The sequence below is a fragment of the Anolis sagrei genome, chromosome 2 (genome assembly GCF_037176765.1).
Source record: "Anolis sagrei isolate rAnoSag1 chromosome 2, rAnoSag1.mat, whole genome shotgun sequence".
NCBI classification, from domain to species: Eukaryota; Metazoa; Chordata; class Lepidosauria; order Squamata; family Dactyloidae; genus Anolis; species Anolis sagrei.
The window spans coordinates 244,872,145-244,894,612 of record NC_090022.1 but is presented as its reverse complement, the minus strand read 5'-3'; the positions used below and the strand labels follow the sequence as shown (position 1 = coordinate 244,894,612).

At 40.2% G+C, this 22,468-nt stretch overlaps 1 protein-coding gene across 3 annotated transcripts in view; it reads right to left on the bottom strand.

Moving 5' to 3' along the window:
- The window catches only part of MCC (MCC regulator of WNT signaling pathway), a 266,904-nt gene that overhangs the window by 82,369 nt on the left and 162,067 nt on the right, over nucleotides 1-22,468 (bottom strand). For all 3 annotated transcript variants that reach the window (XM_060761904.2, XM_060761905.2, XM_060761907.2), the window contains 2 exons: nucleotides 14,783-14,925; nucleotides 862-1,025 (listed from right to left, as the gene is read on the bottom strand). In XM_060761904.2, coding sequence (XP_060617887.2) covers nucleotides 862-1,025; nucleotides 14,783-14,925 — 307 coding nt within the window. The remainder of the gene's footprint in view (nucleotides 1-861; nucleotides 1,026-14,782; nucleotides 14,926-22,468) is intronic.

Below are 22,468 nucleotides of genomic sequence, written 5' to 3'. Positions count from 1 at the left end.
GCATACTGGATCAAAATGTCACATACTTCTAAACTCATTTACAATCAAGAGACAAATACACGGACAATAGAAATGCCTTTAGGATGATTTGCTTGTAGTTCCACCTGTCACAAGGTCCAATCCAAACTAGTTTGACGCATGAGTTTTTTCCAATCTGCTACAACCACAGGCTTCTTTTGCTCACTGCATTCTCCAGTTTCTTTAAGGTCCAGTTTTTCAGCCCACTCTTCAACCTATCTGTGCAGAATCTTCCTTTCTGCACTTAATGAAGTTTCTCTACCTGTCCATCACGTCTTTCTTTTATGTATTGTCATTAGCAATAAATATCAACAGTTCAAGTCAGTGATAAAGAGAACAATGCAGTGATAAAGAGAGTTAAGAGACAACCCATTTTCATCCCTTTAAAAATATTATTTTAACGCTTGTGGCTGATATTCCTTTGGTGAAAGAAATGTACCTTACCTATATCAGTTTGTATCATAAAATTACATATCCCAATAAAAATACTTTTTTCTTGGTGTCTTGGTTTTTAGACTTGTTCCTGGGGTTATTTGGAGAACTGATTCAGAAAATTACAATGAATAGACTGCATCAGCTCTATTTTCCTAAATATGGTTATCATGATTTCTTATTAGTGAGGAGATGAAGACTGGTAGATGGCCTATGTTTTGTATCTCAAAAACTAGCCATTTTTGGAATTGGTAGGTCAAACATACCCAGAAACAGAGCTAACATTTGAGGCACCAAAATGTGTGTTGGCTACGGTAATTTTGGGGTATCTGATGAAATGATGGCTACAGGAATATATTATCCCACTTTCCACAAAAGGTCAAGAAATATGACGATTGAATGTTGCCAGACCTTTAGGGCTAAATCACAATGTTCGCTGGCAGTGGTGAGTTGTTCAATGTGTCTGTCCACATCTGCCACAGACAAACTGCAGCTGCTCTTCTTCCTCCCACAGACGACATTCTCGAGCCCGGTCAGCACCCGTTGCAGTTCAGAGTTCAAGTCGCTGCAAGTATCTGTGAATAAAGGGGAACATGTCAGACATGCCCTGCAAATCAACAAAGAGAAAAAAAGAGCTACCTTTCGATCTTTATCTTGGGGAGCAGGAAGGCAAATGAAAGCCAAACAGATTGCTTAAATGGGGAAATGTATCTCTTCACAAACACCATGGCTTTATTCCAGCAAGTTATTAATTCACTATTGTCTAACACCTATCCAGACTTGAAAACTGTCCATTTGACTTTCAAGATAACGAGGAAGTCGTATGTTAACAAAGGAGTCTTTCATAGGCGAATGACGTCTGTGAAAGCAAGGGAGTTTCAGAAATGATTTTGTGAAACAGTGTAAGTCAGGCATGGGAAAACTTTGGCCCTCCAGGTGTTTTGGACTGACCATACCTGCACAGGCCAGTAAAAGGGTATCTTGTTTTCTGATGCTCTGGAAACTAGGATGCAAAACAATGGCTTCAAAATACAGGAAAGGAGATTCTACCTGAACATTATGAAAAACTCTGCCTCAGAGTATGGTGGAGGCTCCTTCTTTGGAAGCTTTTAAACAGAGGTTGGATGGCCATCTGTCGGGGGTGCTTTGAATGCAATTTTCCTGCTTCTTGGCAGGGGGCTGGACTGGATGGCCCACGAGGTCTCTTCCAACTCTATTTCTTGATTTGCAAGCAAGAGTGTCTAGCAGTGTCTCTTTTATTTTTATTAATACCTGTCCAGGCAGAATGTGGCATGGCTCACTTATGGGAAGTAATCTGCTCTTACAGTAATCTATAACAGTAAGTATCTGCAATGGTGTTGTAATGAATGCCCTTGTTACCAGAATGGCAAGTAAGCAAATACCGCTTTTGGTTTATGGTATACTTTTTTCAGACTTTTGATGAATGATGTTGACAGTAGGTTATATTCCATGGCATTTCACCCTTCAATAAGCAATGTCCCCTCAATTAGTAAAATGTAACTTATGGCAGGTGAGATATAAGCAACTAGTTCTGATCTCTCCTCATTCTTACTACACACAATTTTAACAGAGATTTATTTATTGAAGAGAAGCGGCTTTCATGTTTCATGACTCAGTTAATAGAAACCCTTTTTCTGGACAGTTTTGGAAGAGTAGAAACTATGAGTTATGTAATGATGAACAGTAATAACGTCTTTCTTAAAACTTTCATGTCGGACAGTTTTAATTTTAAAAGAATTTCAAATTATAGAACATTCACTGTACATTGCTATCCTCCCCTGTTTCCATTGTCTCTAGTTCATTCAACTGCTGATGCTCTTAAGATTTCTTTTCCTTGTATAATTACAGGATTGTGCTGCATTATGGGGTGTATTTTATACCTATCTTTCCTGGAGCTCTAATCTCATAATCCCCCATCTGATAGCCATTCTGGCCGTTGAGTTCAAGGCATTACAGTGTTAAACCAAGCTCTGAAGAGCACAGGGTTCTGTATCATTACCAGTTGATGACAGCAAATGGGATTTATTCCTGTTTCTGGAATTAGTCCGAATCAGAGTATTTCCCATAGCAATGGGCATAAAATGGTCAAAAGCACTGCAGCTTTTAGCCCTTTCTGGACATTTTCAGAAGAGGCAGCACGCTCATTTGAACCTGGAATCATGGAGAACTTGTTTTTGCAAAAGATGACCAGGGGAAATGCCTACCACACAGGTTTCAGAAACATTACTGGCAAAAGTTATCAGTATATTTTTGTTTGAAATAGAGGTATGTTTCCAAAACGAGGGGCTCAGCCCTCCATGGTCCCAGGTGGGTATAAGATGCGCCCACACATCCTGGAAGATTCTCAATAAAAGCTGTGCTTAAGAAGAACAAAGCAATTAATTTTAACGACCCCTGTGTACTCTGTTGTAATAACTGTTTTATGGTGGAAAGCATTCTACAGCCAGTCCTTCACATTTATCTTTTGTGGGTTTGATTATTTGCAAATCAGACAAATATGTTCTCTATAGAAAACTCTAGGTCATCAAGGCAACTTTATGGTCAATTTCTGCTGGAAGAGTCACATTAGAGTAGTGGTTGCCAATCTTTTTTTTGATCAGGGACCACTAGACCAGGTACTACTTTGACCAGAGACCACTGTCAAACATTAATACTAAAATGGGTTACGAATCAGTTTTCAGTCAACTTTAGATTCAATTTAGTTATTTGTGGTGCTGATTCAGAAAATTGCATTGAATAGACCACATCAGCTCCAGTTTCTGATACAGAATATATGCCAACCAGTAGTTTCCACCTGCTCGCCCACAGAAAGCCATATTTAATAATATAGAGCTGATGTGGTAGTAGTAATCTTTCATGGGTAGTCAACCTCTCCCCTCCCGACATCCCCGTTGCCTCGGTACTATAAGTGCGTTTCGTGAAACCAGTCGTTCTCACTGCCACGTTGGTTTGAGGCAATGGTGTAGTAATGGTGAAGCTGCAGACCATATTTTTGTTCTTGAGGACCACTGGTGGTCCACAGACCACAGGCTGGGAACCACTACACTATCTAGCTGTATCTAGACAGAACTCCTGGAGGACCTGGTGATTTCTAGCGAGTTTTATCTCAGATAAAAATAATGTTTTAATGGCGGGTTTTCCACTTTTGTGGAGGTTCTGTGACTATGATCCCCACAAAAAGTGGAAGGAATATTATATTCTTGATTTTTATTTTTTTTTAAATTTAAGCAACTTGTTACCATGCCACAATAGGGGTTGCAATCAATAATATCTGGCATCTGATTGCCTACTTTTGGTTAAACTAATGACCCTAATTTATATGTGCAAGTATGCTCTTTTCTTCCTTAAATTACAGTGAACCCTTTTCCTTTTGGAATCTAGCTATAAATAGACATGATTTCTATGCTGACTTTACATATGAAATGTATACACATTTAATAGGGTCATATTAGCAACTGTTTTCAATATGAACACGTTGTCAAAATCATTATGATTTGAGTGGATTGCCTCTTCAAGATTTTCCCATCACAGCATCTGGTTTTGAGCTCAGAATTGAAAAAAATTGATGCCTGAATAATTAATTTCCAAATACTTGTTACAATCTGATATGAGGCACTCAACTAGACAAGAAGACCTTTCAACAGATAGTTTCATACAAGGCGAGTATAGTACAGAAAAACTGTAACATTTAAAATGAGTCTTAAACCAAGAATGCTTTTAATCTAGTTTTAGTTCTCTTAATGTATACACGAGAAAGCTATTTGGCTCAAGATCAAATATATACCAGCACTCACAAACTCCTTCAGGGCCAGAGGTGAGGGGAAATCACACATAGCATTCACTGAAAACAATGTGGGGATTGTAGAGCTGTAACTGTATCATCCCTAAATCCAAAGATCAAACAGAGGAGTGGCTGAAGCAATCACTCTAATGGCTCGCATGGAGATAGGAAAGGAAAGAATGGTTTCTTTGATTTCTCCATTCTGCAAAATTGTATTCTGGAATCTCATGTCTATATTAGGAGGAAGAAAATTTAGCCAAGACCCCTGTCTCCCCCTGGATTTTAGAGCACTCCCTTCTTAAACTGTGGGTCCGGAGCACAAATGAGGTCCTCTTAGCTCAATGTTAGTGTCATGAAAAAATTGGCAACAGTAAATGGTTATTGAGTGCCACCTAGACATTTAGCAACAGATTCAGTTGTACTTCACTAAATTGCTTCAGCTGTATTTCATAAAAAGGGAAGGCAAGCCTTGCAAATGCTGATTTATTATCAGTAAATGTTTTATTTTTATACCTATATACTTAGGGTCATGAAACAATTTCTTGGGCTGAAATAGGTCACGAGTGGAAAAAAGTGTAACAAGTCCTGTTCTAGAGGATGGGTATGATATTCATGATAATCAAGTTGGAAGTACTTTCCCTAAATATTTTCCAATTCCTATGATGCATAGAAGTTGAACATTCTTCACACATTGCTGTGTTTTGGAAAGCTAAATTATGCATTGTTCATACTTCATGATGGCTTTTCAAAAATCCTTCCATAAGGCAGTGCTTCAGATGGAAGAACATATTGCCTTAAGCCGCTGCATTGCACAGCATATCCCCACATGTGCTTGAATCCCATGACAGCTGGCGCTAACATGGAGATATTTCATGCAAAAGGGCAAATGGGAGTAGTGAGAACAATGAAACATTATGCCAAGTCACATGCATTGTAAGATACAGATGTGTTCCATTATAAAGCATCCTGCAAATGGTGAGTCGTGCAAGGATTTGTTCCCTACTTGATGAGAAGAAGCACTTTGTCAATGCAAAGTAGGACTGCAAGGAAGATAGATTGCTATCTCTCAAACTGGATTCTCTACTTCTTATCTAATTTACGAGTTTTCTGTTTTTGAATACTCGAGTATAAGCCGATCTGAATATAAGCCGAGACACTTAATTTTACCACAAAAAACTGGGAAAACTTATTGACTCAAGTATAAGCCAAGGGTGGGAAATGCAGCAGCTACTGGTTTATTTCCAAATAAAAATAGATACTAATAAAATTACATTAATTGAGGCATCAGTAGGTTAAATATTTTTGAATATTCGCATAAAACTGTAATTTAAGATAAGACTGTGCAACTCTGATCAAGCCATTGTTCTAAACGTCCTTACGTATCCTTCCAATAATCACCATAGTTTATTTTAACTATACATTTGGCGGGAATAAGGAAAAGTGGGAAAGACTGGCGCCAAGAGGAGTGGAAATTGCACGCTGCACCGAGAGATGAGGATAGGAAGTCACACGCTGCACCAAGAAAGGAGGAGAGGAAGAAGAGCTGGGTTGCTGTGCAAAGCGGTGAGAGTCCTGGCAGGAAGGCGTGGGGCTGAAAGAAGCCCTTCTTTCAGCCCCACGCCTTCCCGTCAGGACCCTCAACCAAATATAAGTTGGGGGGGGGGGGCGGGCTTTTTCAGCGTAAAAAAAGGGCTGACAAACAAGACTTATACTCGAGTATACACAGTACTTACATTTTAAGTTTAAAATCAAAGTGCAACGAAAGAAAAAGTTGGACAGCAAAAATGTTAATAATGGAATTAACAATGTTTTTTTAAAACATTAACAATATACCAGTATGTAACCTCACATTCAAAGCTGCTGGGTATTCTCATTGCTGGATACCTTTGAATGCCTTCTTTTGCAAAGAATGGGCTCACAATGAATAAAGTCCATAGCACTGTTTCTTGAACTGCGGGTCCCGACCCCAAATGGGACCCCCTCCGCTCGATGTTGGGTCCAGAAAATTTGGCAACAGTAAACCAGTGGTTGTTTGAGACATTTACATGAATCTGCTGTGCAGTGTTTACAATGGATTTTGCAGAAGATGCTTCAGCTGTACTTCATAAAAAGGCAAATCATCTTGTTTAGTGAGCCTAGCAAAGACTACCCTGTTATCAGTAAATGTTTGATTTTTATACCTATTATATATGCTTATATACCTGGAGTCATGAAATAATTTCTCAGGGTGAAAGTGGGTGTGAATAGAAAAGTTTAGGAAGCCCTGGTCTATAGTTCAGATCCTGCATGCCATACACACTTTGAGAGCAGATATGCTCTAAAGCTGGCTAAAGGCCCTCAGAGCAAATTGGTCTTCAAATCAACTTTCATACCATTATGAATGTAGATCAGCAAAAGAGGGGCATGGGATTCTCTTAAAGTCCATTCACGTGCAAAAAGCACTTTTAAAAATCCCCATGAAAATACTCTGCCTTGTCAGCTCCACTTAAAAACCATTTTTTTCTGCATTAGCAGCTATTCATCTGCAAAGGGTTTGTTTTATAAACACAATTTTTTAGACACAGAGATTGCTGAATTGATAAAAACCCATTTACTTTGCCTGCATTCCTGAAGCACCATAACAATTTGTACACATTTTGTCACATTTTACAAGACAATGATTCCTCAAACAAGCTCTTGTATTTTAAGTTTTAGCCCTCAGGCAGTTTTCCTCCCAGGAAATAAGACTTTATAACAAGGCTACAGAGACCCACATCTCAAGGAGAAAGTAGATTAAACCCAGCCATAGGATTTACAACACACAGCAAGAAAGATTAGCTATTTTAGCCCTTGATGTTTTATTGCCCGTAGCGGTAGAGAAGCACATCTACATTTTCGAGTCCATCATAACATGCAAGTGCAGTGTGGTATGTCAATGAGGTCACCACATTAATGCAACATGCAGTTTTAAATTTTAGCTCATGATGAATTTGCACAATGAGTGTATCCAACAGAAGGAGGAAATAAAGAGATACATCTATAAGAGAAATAAAAAATAAAAGGCAAATGGAGCAGTATTGAGAATAATACAAAGATATTCAAAATTATTCTTTTTGTGACAAATATCTCCAGTACCCTCCAGATGTTGTTGAATTACAGTTTCCATAAACTATAGCCAGCATGGCCAATATTCATTGTTTTGAGTGCTTTTAAGAGAGAAAAAGCGGCAGATCATGATGATGACAATAATGATAATACTATGCAACATCATTTTAAAAAAATTATGTTCCTGGTTTGAAAGTGTTGTTTCCTGTTTAATTGTGTGGTACTTACTTTGAAAGTAGTTGTTATACTCCAGCAACTTTGTTTTTGTGACTGACACAAACTATGTTGTAATGATGTGTTGTTGAAGACTTTCATAGTCGGAATCACTAGGTTGCTGTGGGTTTTCCAGGCTGTATGGCCATGTTCTAGAAGCATTCTCTCCTGACATTTTGCCCACATCTATGGCAGGCATCCTCAGAGACCTCACAATCTCTGAGGATGCCTGCCATAGATGTGGGTGAAACATCAGGAGAGAATGCTACTCCAGCATGGCCATATAGCCCTGAAAACTCACACCAACTATATATTGTATTGGTTGAGACTCAATGAGATATTCATTGAAAAACTATAGCAAAATGTGCTGCAATTTTTTGCAGTTTAATAAACTTTTCCCATATTTTTATGATAGAACCAATTAGGAAATAACATTTATGAAACCAGAAACAAAAATTGTGTTACATAGAGGAATCAGGGATTAGAAGAGTTGTAACACAAAACATCTTGAAGGTACCAGACTAAAACTCATACATCACTAGTGAACATGTGTCTCTTTGGATCTCGTTGCATCTTTCATCAGAGCTAGAGGGGATCCCCATCGTTATGGATAATGGAAGTTGCGATCCCACATATATAACCATATTTGTCCCATTGTTGCCATAGATAACTATGAAATTGAACCCATTTTTCTTATAATCATGACTATACTCAGGCACTGAGGCATACGAAAGAGTTTTTGCAAATTTCACAACAGGAGCACTATTTTGAAATACAAGTATACCCAGGGCCGGCCCTAGGTAATTTTAAATGGTAAGCAAACATTATTTTGGCGCCCCCCCCAAAAAAAACCCCCCACAAAAACCAATCACTGAAAAATAAAAGGTAGAGGTGAATAAAGAGTTACCTTAAAACCAGAAGGTTACTTACATTATGTTCATATAGTTACATTACATAGAATTAACACAAATTAATGTTTTTTAAATGCAATTTTTTTTAAAACTTGGCAACAATTTTAAGTTTTTGTTGTTATTTTTGATCTACAAGTATGACACAAAGGTTTCACAGAAAATACAAGATCTTTGCATTATGACAATTCCGCTGAGACAATTGAAGACAGAACAGCCCTTAATACATGCATACATATACATACACATACATACATACATGAACACACACACACACACACATATATATTATTTTATTTGGAATTGCAAATTGCAATGCATTCCATCACACACACACTTAAATAAATATTCTGTGTTTACGGAACGAACGGCTTCCTTTCTGCAAGGACTTCTTCTAGAATGCATGGCAATTCCAAAGAAAATAAAATATTTTGGACCACAACAAGTAAGTCCATTGAGACGACTAAAGATAGAATAACCTTATCTATATAAATAAATATATAATTTTCGTTTGTGGGATTAACATAACTCAAAACCCGCTGGACGAATTGGCACCAAATTTGGCAGCAAACACATACTAATCCAATCTATGTCTTTCAAACAAAAAAAAATCTCTGGCTGCTTCTCATTACTTTATTTTGCATACCACCACACTACCCCAGGGTGCTATTATTATTATTATTATTATTATTATTATTATTATTATTATGAGTCTAAATGGCCATCTATCAGGAGTGTTTCAATTGTGCTTTTCGCTTATGCCAGAAGGAAGTTGGATTGGATGGACCTTGGAGGTCTCCCTACTTTATGATTCTATTACTATTATTAATAATAGTATCATTATTAAGCAGAGTCTCTATGGCCATCTGTTAGGAGTGCTTGGATTGTGTTTTTCCCTTATGGCAGAAGGAGGTTGGACTGGATGGCCCTTGGAGGTCTCTTGTAACACTAGGATCCTGTTACTGTGAATTCCTCCCAAACCCCTCCAGTGTTTTCTGCTGGTCATGGAGGTTCTGTGTGCCAAGTTTGGTTCAGATCTGTCATTAATGGGAGTTTTAATGGTCTGTGGAAGTCTGAGCTGAATCAGTTGAAGGTACTCCAAATCCCATCAGCTTGATTAGCATTCAATGACCTTGCAGACAAGAGTCAATCAAGGCCAGCTAATATGTCTTAACAATGAAATCCCCCGGGCAGGAAGCAGCCAGGCTTTGAAGTTGCAAGGTTATTTGCTGCATCAGAAGCAAACCAAGGGTAAATTTGTAATGTATATAGAAAACACAAAGTTTAAAAACTTGGCATCCAGCTGCAAGGTCATTCAGTGCTAATCAAGGTGGCCAATGGCAACACTCACACTTGCCTCAAGCAGGCAAGAGTCCTTCTTCCCACCTTGGACATCATTCCACAGGGATATATATAAACCCCACTTGCCTAGTTTCCAACAGAGTTCCCAACCTCTGAAGATGCCTGCCATAACAATCTAATAAATATAAATAATTCATGTTAAAAATAATAACGTAATAAATAATAATTGTAAATAGAATAATAAATATAATAAAATATAATAAGAATAGTAATAATTCCAAAGCTGAGAAGGAAATGGGGGCGAGTCAGTTTCCAACAGACCTCCCAATCTCTGAGGATGCTTGCCACTGATGTGGGTGAAACGTCAGGAGAGAATGCTGCTGGAACATTTTGAGCCTTCCAGGCGAAGCAGAGGCTTCAAAGGGCAGAGAGAAGAGCATGGAGTGGGGCAACAGCAGCAGCGAGGTCTTCCCCTCTTCTCCTCCAGGGTCTTCCTCCTCTCCGTTTGGAGATCCCCAAATGGAAAGGAGGAAGAAGAGCCCAGAGGAGAAGGAGATGGCCAAGCCTCGCTGCTGCCCCACGCTCCTCTTCTCGCGAGAAGAGGGGCGAGAAGAGAGTGGCACAGAGCAGAAGCAGCAGCAGCAGCAGCAGCGAGGTCTTCCCCCCTTCTCCTCCAGGGTTTTCTTCCTCCTCCTCTCCATTTGGAGGTGCTTAAACCGAGAGGAGGAGGAGGAAGAGCCCAGAGGAGAAGGAGAAGGGGGGAAGACCTCGCTGCTGCCTCGAAGGAGGTGAGAAGAGGAGGATGGCACAGAGCAGCAGCAGCGAGGTCTTCCCCCCTTCTCCTCCAGGGTCTTCCTCCTCCTCCTCCTCTCCATTTGGAGGTGTCTAAACGGAGAGGAGAAGGAAGAAGCGCCCAGAGGAGAAGGAGATGGCCAAGCCTCGCTGCTGCCCCACACTCCTCTCGCCGCTCTACAAGATGCACGGGGCATGAGGGGAGGGAAAGGCATGCACCTTTCTCTTCTCCCTCGCACGCCTTTCCTGCCTCTGCCGCCAGGAAAGGCACATGCGGGGCGAGAGGGGAAGAGGAGAGGCGCGCGCCTTTCCCTTCCCTCTTGCTCCATGCGCAGCTTTTCTGCCTCCTCCTGCCGTTGTCCCCGCCACCGCGCGTGGGACGAGGCCCAATTGGAGGAGCATTTAAGGAGGCGCAGGGGCGCCCCTGGGAAAAACAAAGTGTTCCGCGGTCGCTTACTTCGCGTAATGGAAAAACCGCCCCTGAGTATACCTCAGTCAGAGAACCTGACGTGTTCTTGGGTGTTGCTTCTTTAACTTTTGTATCAGAGGCAGATATATTATGGAAAGAATGGGGATACGGTCTGGCACCACAAAAAAGAAGAGCCATTTAACATATTTCTGCAAACATTTCAATCCATGTTTGAAATGAAACCACCGCGTTAGTGAAGTCTTGCATAAATACTCGAGTATAAGCCAACCCATATCTAAGCCGAGACACCTAATTTTACCACAAAAAACTGGGAAAACGTATTGACTCGAGTATAAGCCGAGGGTGAGAAACGCAGCAGCTACTGGTAAATTTCAAAATAAAAAGGGATACTAATAAAATTACATTAATTGAAGCATCAGTAGGTTAAATGTTTTTGAATATGTACATAAATCTGTAATTTAAGATAAGACTGTCCAACTCAGATTAAACTATTATTCTGACCTTCTTCAATGTAAATGTGCTTACGTATCCTTCCAATAATAACAAAGAGAGTAAAATAATAAATGTAATAAAAATAATAGAGTAAAATAATGGAAATGTAATAATAATAATAATAATAATAATAAATAGCATAAAATAATTAAATACCATCTACCTAATGGGAAAGAGATCCTCCTTCAGTAAAAAGCTTTTGCTATCAACTAATATATAAGAGTCACATTATTGAGGGAACTGGAAACATGTCTCTGGATATCACTAACAGTTCAGAATCTAGTAAATGAGTTCCAGCATTCAAAATCCCTCTGCCCCAAGACTCAGAGCAGGTTATTATGACGAAATGTGCTGGCTTCAAGCCTAGGCTTTGGAACCACCAAACCTGCTGGAGTTTGACAAAAGCCATCATTATCAGAGTCACTCTGACACAAACAAATGTCCTTAACATTTCCCAGCTCTCAGCCAAATGTTACTTTGAAACCTGCCATCTGTACAGAAATTACGCCGTTTTCTGAAAGCAACAAGTCTTGGATGAACATTCCTTCTTGTTATTTGAATTGTGGCACTGGCAATACATGGATTATACAATCATAGCGCTGCATAAAAGAAACTAGGAACAATCAAGAAATAATAACGGAGTGTAATAGTTAAGATAAGAGAATACAAAACTGCCAGGTCTACTTAAAAAAAAAATCATGTTGAACAACAAGGGAAAAAATCAAACAGATATATCAGAATAATTGAATGGCTTATCTCAGCACTTTCCACTATTTGTTTATAAATTGGTCCCTGCTGATAATGAGATTTCTTATTACCTCTTGCAAATTAGACTCCATCTACCCAGAATACAGGCTCCCAAAATAATAAAGCAAATGAATAAATTTTAAAGAATCCAGATGCATTACCAATTTTAGATTAGGTAGGTTCCACTCTAAGCACCTCATTCTTTTGATCCCTTATCCATACAGAGTGGGCATTAGAGTACCCCAGAATTGCATTCTGTTGTAGAATTAATACGGAACTTGATTGGCAAGAGGGGTAGGAATTGATTTTTGAAAGTATATTTCTCCCCTCCCACCTACAAGAAAGGCATTTTACAATATTGTCAACTGAAGAATTTTAAATAATTTCACAGAGTTTCAGCTACTCACTTACCGGTCTTATTGTTTTTTATACAGATTAGCTTTTATACAAATCCACTGGCTGATCTCGCAGGTTAACCAGCAGAGAGATCTGCTGATTGAGGTCAGCTGGCATAAGAGCCCCCCCCCCCCCCCACAAAGGGAGTGGGTTTGGAATTCTTCAGGTAACTGAGGGTGCATCTACACCAGTGTTTCTTAACCTTCCTAATGCCGCGACCCCTTAATAGAGTTCCTTATGTTGTGGTGACCCCCAATTATAAAATTATTTTTATTGCTACATCCTAACTCTGTGCTACTGTTATGAATCGTAATGTAAATAACCGATATGCAGGATGTATTGGCACGAATACCTGATACGGCAAAATTTGAATATTGGTGAGATTGGTGAGGGGGTTGATTTTGTTATTTGGGAGTTGTGGTTGCTGGGAGTTATAGTTAACCTACAATCAAAGAGCATTCTGAACTCCACTAATAATGGAATTGAACCAAACTTGGCACAAAGAACTCCCACGGCCAACAGAACCTACTGCAAAGGTTTGGTGGGTATTAACCTTGAGTTTTGGAGTTGTAGTTCACCTACATCCAGAGAGCACTGTGGACTCAAACAATGATGGATCTGGACCAAATCTGGCACAAATACTCACTATGCCCAAATGAACACTGGTGGAGTTTGAGCAAAATAGGCCTTGACATTTGGGAGTTGTAGTTGCTAGGATTTATAGTTCACCTACAAACATTCTGAACCCCACCAACGATAGAATGGGGCCAAACTTCCCGCACAGAACCCCACTGTCTTGAAGGGACTTGCTGGCACAAGCCTCCCTCCAGCCTCACTTGCTCCCCCTCAACTGCACATATGCACCTTGCTGCCATGCACCAAGCATTCCTGCTCTCCCCTCCCCACTTGGAGTCTCAGAAACAGCCCTCCTCTTGGCTGAGAGGCCAGCTGAGAGGCTGGCCAATCACAGTGAAGGAGGGCTTTTGGCGAGAGGATTCACCTTCTATTTCCCAAAAAGAAGAGAAGGACAAATGGAGAGATCTTCAGCCTTCTCTGCCAATGGGGTTCCTAAGCCCATTGTTCATCTGGAGAGGCCCTGCTCATGATCCCACTTGCATCGCAAGCACGATTGGTGGGAACGAGGGACAGGGCCTTCTCAGTGGTGGCCCCACGACTCTGGAACTCCCTCCCCAAGGACATCAGGCATGCCCCAACATTGGCAGTCTTTAGAAGGAGCTTGAAAACATGAATGTTCCAGTGTGCCTTCCCAGATTAAGGAATCCCAAGCAATATGTCCCAAATGCACTTTACAAGAGAGTTAGAATTGTCTGCATACCCACTTATCCCTAAAATATCCATCCTATTTCACCTGGACATGCCCAGCATTTTTTAAAATTTTAATCATTACATTTGGCCCTGCCACAGGTTTTTAAATGCGTCCTGATATTTTTGTTATTGTTTTGCTTTGCTATGAGTTATTTATTGTTGTATTTGTTGTTGTGTTTTTTGTTTCTGATGTATTTGGGCTCGGCCTCTTGTAAGCCGCACCGAGTCCTGTGGGAGATGGTAGCGGGGTATAAATAAAGGTTTATTATTATTATTATTAAAGAGATGTCAAGCTGCACTAATTCTACTGTGTAGATTGACTCTGAGCCAGTTAGCAAAGGAAGTTTTAAATAATAATTTTTTTTAAAAAAACCAATACCTACAGCTGAATAAAACACATTTTAATAATATGGAAATGTACTTTCTGTACACTGCATGTTTCATTTTCTGAATATTCTTGATACTGCATCTACAAATGTTCCTGCAGACATGGGACATTTTTATATCCCCCAGTAGATTAAATTCTCACTGGGGTCAGAATATATCCCAGACTGAGTAACACAAAATAAAATGTACTTTTTAAAACCTGGTTGGATCAAAGGTAATCAAGATACACTATTCCACATTTATTGCTGCAATAATAAATTGCATTTACTCCATCTCCAAGGGACTAGGATATTAACTTTTCTTGCTTTTGGATGAGAGATTTCCCACAGTTCCAAGCCAACTAATCAGCGATGCCATCATTTTTTTAAAAAAATCTTTCCCGTAAAGATTTTCATCAGTCTTTCAAAAGCTGTGAAATATTCTTCCACCAGACACATTAAGAACACTGCTCACCCATGTCAGCTGTGACCATAGTTGACTGGTTCTCTGGGACAGAAACCGAAGTTTGATCTTGATCCATGCTGTGCGAGTCTTCATTGGCCTCATGCTGGCTGTGACTAAGTTCCGATCGCAGCTCTGAATACTCATCTTCTTCCCTGAGGGAAAAGTCACAAATAAATGATTTACTCACACAACAACAACAAACAAACAAACAAACAAATAAATAAAGCACTGGGTTTTATAATTACAACAATGAAGCATATGCACTCTCTAGGAATATTCTGCATTTTATGCTTAGTGTCATAAGTGACATTATAGAAAGCATGGGCAAACTTTGGCCCCCCAGGTGTTTTGGTAGGCTGTTAGGAATTGTGGGACTAACACCCAAAACGCCTGGAGGGCTGAAGTTTGCCCACACCTGATATAGACATGAGCAACATCTGTAATGCTGTGGTCAACGCACACCCCCTTAAGGCTCAGAAAATTCACCACAGATTGCATGGAAAAGTAAGATCTAGTACAGATACAGGAAAACTTTGGTCCTCCAGATGCTTTATACTCCATTTCCCAGAATTTCTTGTTGTTAGCTATCTGAAGAGTCCAAGTTTCCCCATCCCTGAGTTCCCCATCCCATCGTGTGCAATAGTTGGCTTAGCAATGTCAATTTTGTTTGAAAACATTTCTATCATTTTTCCAGGCATCATGTTTATTTTCCTGTGAGGATGAATATGAATGACTGAACCAAGGCCACCCAGTACCTGACCAGTCTACCGGTAGTGATGTGATGTGGAACACTTTCATGTATGTGTGTCAGAAATTACTTAGGAATAAAATGAACACTATAAATAGAGAACCAAAATGCATAGTAACATTCAAAATCAAAGTTGTAGTTAATATAGCCTTCAACATAACATCTCTAGGAAACACACATGCTTACGAGTACAACTCTTGAGGCACGCTAAACTGCATGCTAACAAACCAAAGACAATGATTTGCTACAGAATTGCCATGTCTTCACATATATTTATTTATTCCAACACAAACACTTTCCAAATAAAAATTATTATATTCAAATATAACATTTGAACCATACCAGCTGCAGGTTATTGATTTCTCCCCTAATCAAATATTTTGGTTCAGCTACTGGGGAAATGAATTCTGAAATTTACACTGCACATAAAAATAACTCGGATTCATTTTGGTTATTGAATTCAAGCCCATATGCTAAGTATGCTAAAATCAGATCTTCATTATGTCTAGGCCAGCAGAAAATTTTCTCATTCCTTTTCCATCCAGAAAACTCACATTATGTTCCACTCCATAGTCTGGCTGTCTCAGTAATCATGTGGAAATATTCTGCAAAACAGCAATGTATCACACCTATGCAGCACTTAGAATCATAGAATCACAGAACCATAGAATCGTAGAATTTGAAGAGACCTCATGGGCCATCCAGTCCAACCCCCCGCCTAGAAGCAGGAATATTGCATTCAAAGCACCCCCGACAGATGGCCGTCCAGCCTCTGTTTAAAAGCCTCCAAAGAAGGAGCCTCCATCACACGCCTGGGCAGAGAGTTCCACTGCTGAACAGCTCACACAGTCAAGAAGTTCTTCCTAATGTTCAGGTGGAATTTCCTGTAGTTTGAAGCCATTGTTCCGCGTCCTAGTCTCTAGGGAAGCAGAAAACAAGCTTGCTCCTTTTTCCCTGTGACTTCCTCTCACATACTTATACATGGCTATCATGTCCTCTCAGCCTTCTCTTCTTCAGGCTAAACATGCCCAGCTCCTTAAGCTTCTCCTCATAGGGCTTGTTCTCCAGACCCTTGATAATTTGAGTTGCCCTCCTCTGGACACATTCCAGCTTGTCAACATCTCCCTTCAATTGTGGTGCCCAGAATTGGACACAGTATTCCAGGTGTGGTCTAACCAAGGCAGAGTAGAGGGGTAGCATGCCTTTGAGAAGAGAAGGAAGATAACAAGCAGGAAGAGGTTGCTGTCTGTTCCTGCTTTGGACTTCTGCTTCACCAGTGGGACTCACTACTCTTTTCAGAATTCAGGTACTGATTCAACAGATACTGCTGACTATACAGCTCAGCTTCCTTACTTGTCCTGGTGATAAAAGCTGGACTTGTGCAGGGCATGTCTGATGTTGGCAGAGTCTCTACTGAAGAAGGTATCATCGAAGTGGATCCCTCTTTGGCAGGAGCATATTGGTGATGCACCAGATATACGACCTGTCCCTTTGTTAGACAGAGAGGAATGTCTGGTACTTGCTTTCAATACCTGTCATTCGGTATGTTGTTACTGATAGACTGGTTGTATTTAAGAGCCCAATAAAGAAAGATATGTTTTTAATAGAAGGGGGAGTTAAAGGAAATCCGGGAGAAGCCAATAGAGTTGTAAGGGCAAGAGGTACAGAGTTGTATTATCATGGGAGGGGAAAGCGTAATAGTATCTCTTTGCCTTAACCTATCTTCCAATTTGAATAGTGATCTTCATGTGGAGGCACTTTCTGTAGTTCCTCAGTCTTGGACAGATCAGTACTTAGTTGAGTTTAGACTCATGGACACATCTGCAAGGACAAGGGAATGATTTAATTGATCTACTTTAGTAGGTCGATGGTTCAGAATGGTTTCCTGACAGCTCTTCTTTCTATAACCTTGCAGGAGATTTTGTTGAAGCCCAGACTGATCTCTGGAATAAGGAAATTGTCAGGTTGGTGGCTGTGAGTTCTCCTAAGCATCCATTCTTGCTATCCTTTGATTTCCAGGGAACTGGCAGTGATAAAATCTATGAGTTGGAGACCAGACTGACACTGGTGGAAGAGTGAGTTTAACTGAAGATAGCTGGAATGTATTTGAAGTTTCACGCCATAACAGGACAGGCGGCAAAGAAATTATTCTTTTCTGCCACCACTGTACCTGCACGGAGCTGTCCAGTAGAGCTGTTTCAAGTGGTCTTGCCCAAGAGAACAAACCTACACCTGCACTACTATGCAACCTATGGCAAAAATGTTGAAAGACAATAAAATATGCTGAGATCCATGGCTATTCTTGGATGTTATAGTCAATAGATTCCTAGTGGAAGTAACTTGTGCTTCTGCTTATAAAATAGTAAGTGAGTGAAGAGAGTAGTCAATGATTCCTTACATAAAGACAGATTTCAAACACGCCTAAAAGAGGCACCCACATGGCTTCTGTTGGATAATGATCAGCTGCTGTCCTACTTTCCATTTTTGAATAAGGTATCAGAATGTGTAGGCACTCCCCAGCTTCAGAGGTTTCTGGGTGAAACAAATCTCTTGATTCAGTTCAATGTTTTAATGCCAATTTATGGTGTCCTTAGTGGACGGACAAGCCTTTCTTGAAATTGGACAGGGGTGTGGTTCTGCTGAAAATCTTGCTGGGCCATTTTTCTGGGGTGAGATTTGGAGCTAGTTTTACAGTGACTGTTTCTTCCTGTAAAGGTTACCTGGAAAATGTTTCTGGGGAATTCCCAGGCAGCCACCGCCTTCAAGAAAGAAGCACACAGCTGGCATGTTTCCCAGAGACAGCATGAAACATGTATGTTTGCTGGATGATGGGGCTTGCCACTGCTTCCGCTGATGCCCTATGAAATTGTATTGATAGTGACATGATCATTCATATTTTTATCATGTGGGATCCACTATATACTGCTTGCATTCATTCTAATTTATAAAATGCTTTTCGGGAGAAGGTGAGATACGAATATTTAGTAATTCTTCTCAAATAAATGTAACAAGAGACAGTGGTCAATGCTGGATGTGCACTGTAAGAACAATGTAATCTCACAGAATTGGGATGCTTTGCATCACTCCAAAAAGCTCCCAGGAGCCAGTTTTCACTTTGATACTGCTGTTGGGTTTGGGTCAAAAAACCAAATCTCCTGGAACATCTTTTTTTTAAAAGAACATCCTTTTTGCAAATCCTGCACAATATCCATTCAGCTCATTGTTGTATGGCCAATTAATTCTGCATGGGCCAAGGAAATAAGTGTGTCTCCCAAGATCTAAATCAGCAGTTTCCCCTACGTGTTTGCTAAGACCCAGAGCAGATATATTCAGCATCTAACCAAGATTTTTTTTCCAGAGGCGGGGACTTTTCTGCATCATGTTCTTCCTGATGAGAAGTCCTGGAAGACTTGAAAGCTTGCCTTTTAAAATGGATATTAAACCATTGGTTTTTTAACATAGCTAGGAGCCGCGGTGGTGCCAGCTGAACTGCTGACCTGAAGGTTGGCAGTTCAAATCCGCGAAATGCGGTAAGCTCCTATCTGTCATCCCCAGTTTCCCATGTAGGGACATGAAAGAAACCTCCCACAGGATGTCCAGGCGTCCCAGGGCAATGTCTCTGCAGACGGCCAATTCTCTCACACCGGAAGCGATTTGCCGTTTCTCAAATTGCTTCTGACACAATTTTTAAAAAATTCACATCGCTTACATGACATTGGGGAAGGAGAAATGGTTCTCCTAGCTTCACCTTCAGAATTATTTAAAAAAATGTACACTATCTTTTCTAGTCACCATTTATATGGTCACCACTTCTGTGTGCAGTCATTTCCATTCAGGAGTCAGTTGATCATGGACAAAACAAAGGAATGGTTACTAGCCCACCACACTGTCCTTCATAAATCGATATTCATATGCCTCAAACATACACTACTTAGAACAAATATATTCTCTAAGGATTATTGTCTATAAACAGCACAAAGAAAATATTAAAATATAACAAATGACTATCTTCAGTTCAGATCTAAGCAACATTTGAAGATGTTGTGCAATATCAGTTAAAGCAGATGGGAATACCAAACCCTAAATAGCATCAAAGTACAACATAATGAAATGTGGATTAATGTTCTATGAATAAGTTAATTATTAGGCATAACACAAGCCAACAATAATTAGCTTTAGACAAAAAACAATTACCATGCAGTCAAAGAGCTGTCTTTTTTGGTCAGAAGGGTAATTTGTTTGCTCATTTATGTCACTTCCCTGCAATTAGTCCTTCATTTTAAAACCTGAATTATTTCTCTGAGTAGAAAAGAGAATGGGTTCAGAGATAATCATAATGCTATACACATTTATACACACAAGCTGTATTGAACCTTCTTTGCTTTTATTTTTTTTTGTCAAGCAAGTTTAAATCCAAACTCTCAGTATTATTATTTTTCATGGTGAAAGCTACAAACTGGCAATTGATTTAGGTAAAACCTCCAAAAGAAACACATATATTCATATATCATATATCTTATGCAGAAGTGCATGCAAAATAAAAAGACAAATTTTCTCAACTATTTTGTTGACAAACTGCACACAATTTGATTACTAAATAACATAGTTTCCATACACAGACTTTGCACTTCAGTTTCCAAGCCTTCCCAGCCTCCCATGTGGAGATCATGTCCCACTCCAGGGTTCATGGGCCACAAGTTAAGAACCAAAACTGTAGACAACACATTTACATCCCTGTATGTAAAATGTGATGATTAATTGTCAATCTCTGTTGCATTTTGGTTATACCAGACATTAACAGAACTACAGGAAAGGAGATTCCACCTGAACATGAGGAAGAACTTCCTAACTGTGAGAGCTATTCAACAGTGGAACTCTCTGACTCAGAGTGTGGCGGAGGCTCCTTTTTTGGAGGCTTCTAAACAGAGGCTGGATGGTCATCTGTCTGGGGTGCTTTGAATGCAATTTTCCTGCTTCGTGACAGGGGTTTGGACTGGATGGCCCATGAGGTCTCTTCCAACTCTATGATTCCACTGGTCATGGGAATAAAGGTTAAGGCTAACTCTGCTCAGTAACTACATGACAGACATAAGCATCCAAGACGATTGCCCAATAATTCCATACTGCTTATCATACAGCAACAAACTACTCAGACTGTCATTGCTTCCTTTGAAGTAATACCCACAGAAATGTACTCTTAGCTTAATGCACATTTTGATGATCAGGCTGTTCTTAACACAGGAATGCTCTCCCCACTGCATGGTAACTCCTTTGATGTCTTTGATATCTTTTCTATTGCAGTTGAAGATCTTTCTACTGTAACAAGCTTTTAAACTGATTCTTTTAAAAAGGCTTTGATGATCTGTACACTCTGCTTTGCATATTGTTTTAATCATTCCGCAACTGCTCTATTGTGTTTAGCTGATTTTTATAGATCTATGAGTTTTGAAATATCTTGCTGAATAATACTACTCAGAGAACTTGATTGAAGAATGGAACCATCATAGGGCAGTAAAGAATAGTCATGTTTCATTGGTAGAACAGCAAGATCCAGTGGAAACAGGTGAGGGGAAATCCTCTGTCATCTACATCAGATGTAGGCAACTGCAAACGTAGTATGAGTGATTCTTCCATCCTCTGACCTGGCTGAAGCATTACATTTCAGAGGATCTCAAGTGACGATGTCATTTCCGGTCATCATTTTGGTTATGTTGGGGTCTGTTTGGGGTGGTGGGTTTTTAGACAGTTTTGGAAGATTTGTGTTGGGTGGGGGCAAAGAAATAACCTCAAAACCAGTCCTGCAAATCTTAGAAAAAAAAGTGAGGGTCTCTGAGGGACTTCTGGGGTCCTATGGCCTCCATTGAGGGTTCCAAGGACTTCACATTAACTGCAGGCTATACTTTACCTATCCCTGCTATAAACTAACACATGTGTGTGCAACATTGAACTATCCAGCAAAGGCCATAAAAGGCCATCTCTTGTTCTGTTGCAGGGAAATCTGCTGATTATAAAACTTTTAAAAAAATAATTGAAGTATAAGACACGACAAAAGAAGTAGCAACCATAAAAATGTGTGCACACATGCACAGCGTTATATGTCGTGATTCAGGTTATGTATGCATTCACCCTATATGTTTCATTCTGTCTTACAACCACAAACTAATTACTTGTCAACAGTGGTCCTTACAAGTTATTGTACCTTTCCAAAAATGGGACTGCACTCAGTAGATGCTGGTCTTGAACTATTAATTTCTGTTAATTAATTTCTATTATTTTCTGTCATGGAATTAAGAGAAACCAAGCTTCTAAACCAGGCATGGGCAAACTTTCTATCTTGGGGGCCGCATGGCGGGAGCGGAGCAGTGTGGGTGGGCCAGGAGGGAGGGGGGTTTCCCCAAGCTCCTTCCCTCCCCTCCCCTTCCTCTTCTCTTTCGGAGGTAGAAAGTGAAGGAACGTCAGGAAACGTTTGGATCCGAAAAGGGTTGGCCTTGATCAGGATGAAAAAATGTATCCATCAGGTCCCGTATTGCCTACTCCTGATACAGAATCCTAGAACTGGAAGAGACCCCAAAGGGCCATCCAGTCGAACCCCCTGCCATGCAAGAAGGCACAATCAAAGCACTCCCAATAACCTCTGCAGAAAAGCCTCCAGAGAAGGAGACTCCACCACATGCCCAGGCAGCCTATGCCATTCTCCAACAGCTCTTACTCTCAGGAAGTTCTTCCAAATCTTTTCAGTCAAATCTCTTTCCCTGCCATTTGAACCCATTGCTCCCTTGTGCCCTGGTCTCTAGAGGAACAGAAAGTCCCCCCCCCCCTCAATGGGACACCCTTTGAAATCTTGAAACATAGTTCTCATGTTCCCTTTCAACGATCTCTTCTTCCAGCTAAACATCCCTCAGGAGGAAAGAAGAAGGGAAAGGAAGCCAGGAAGGGAAGAATGGAGG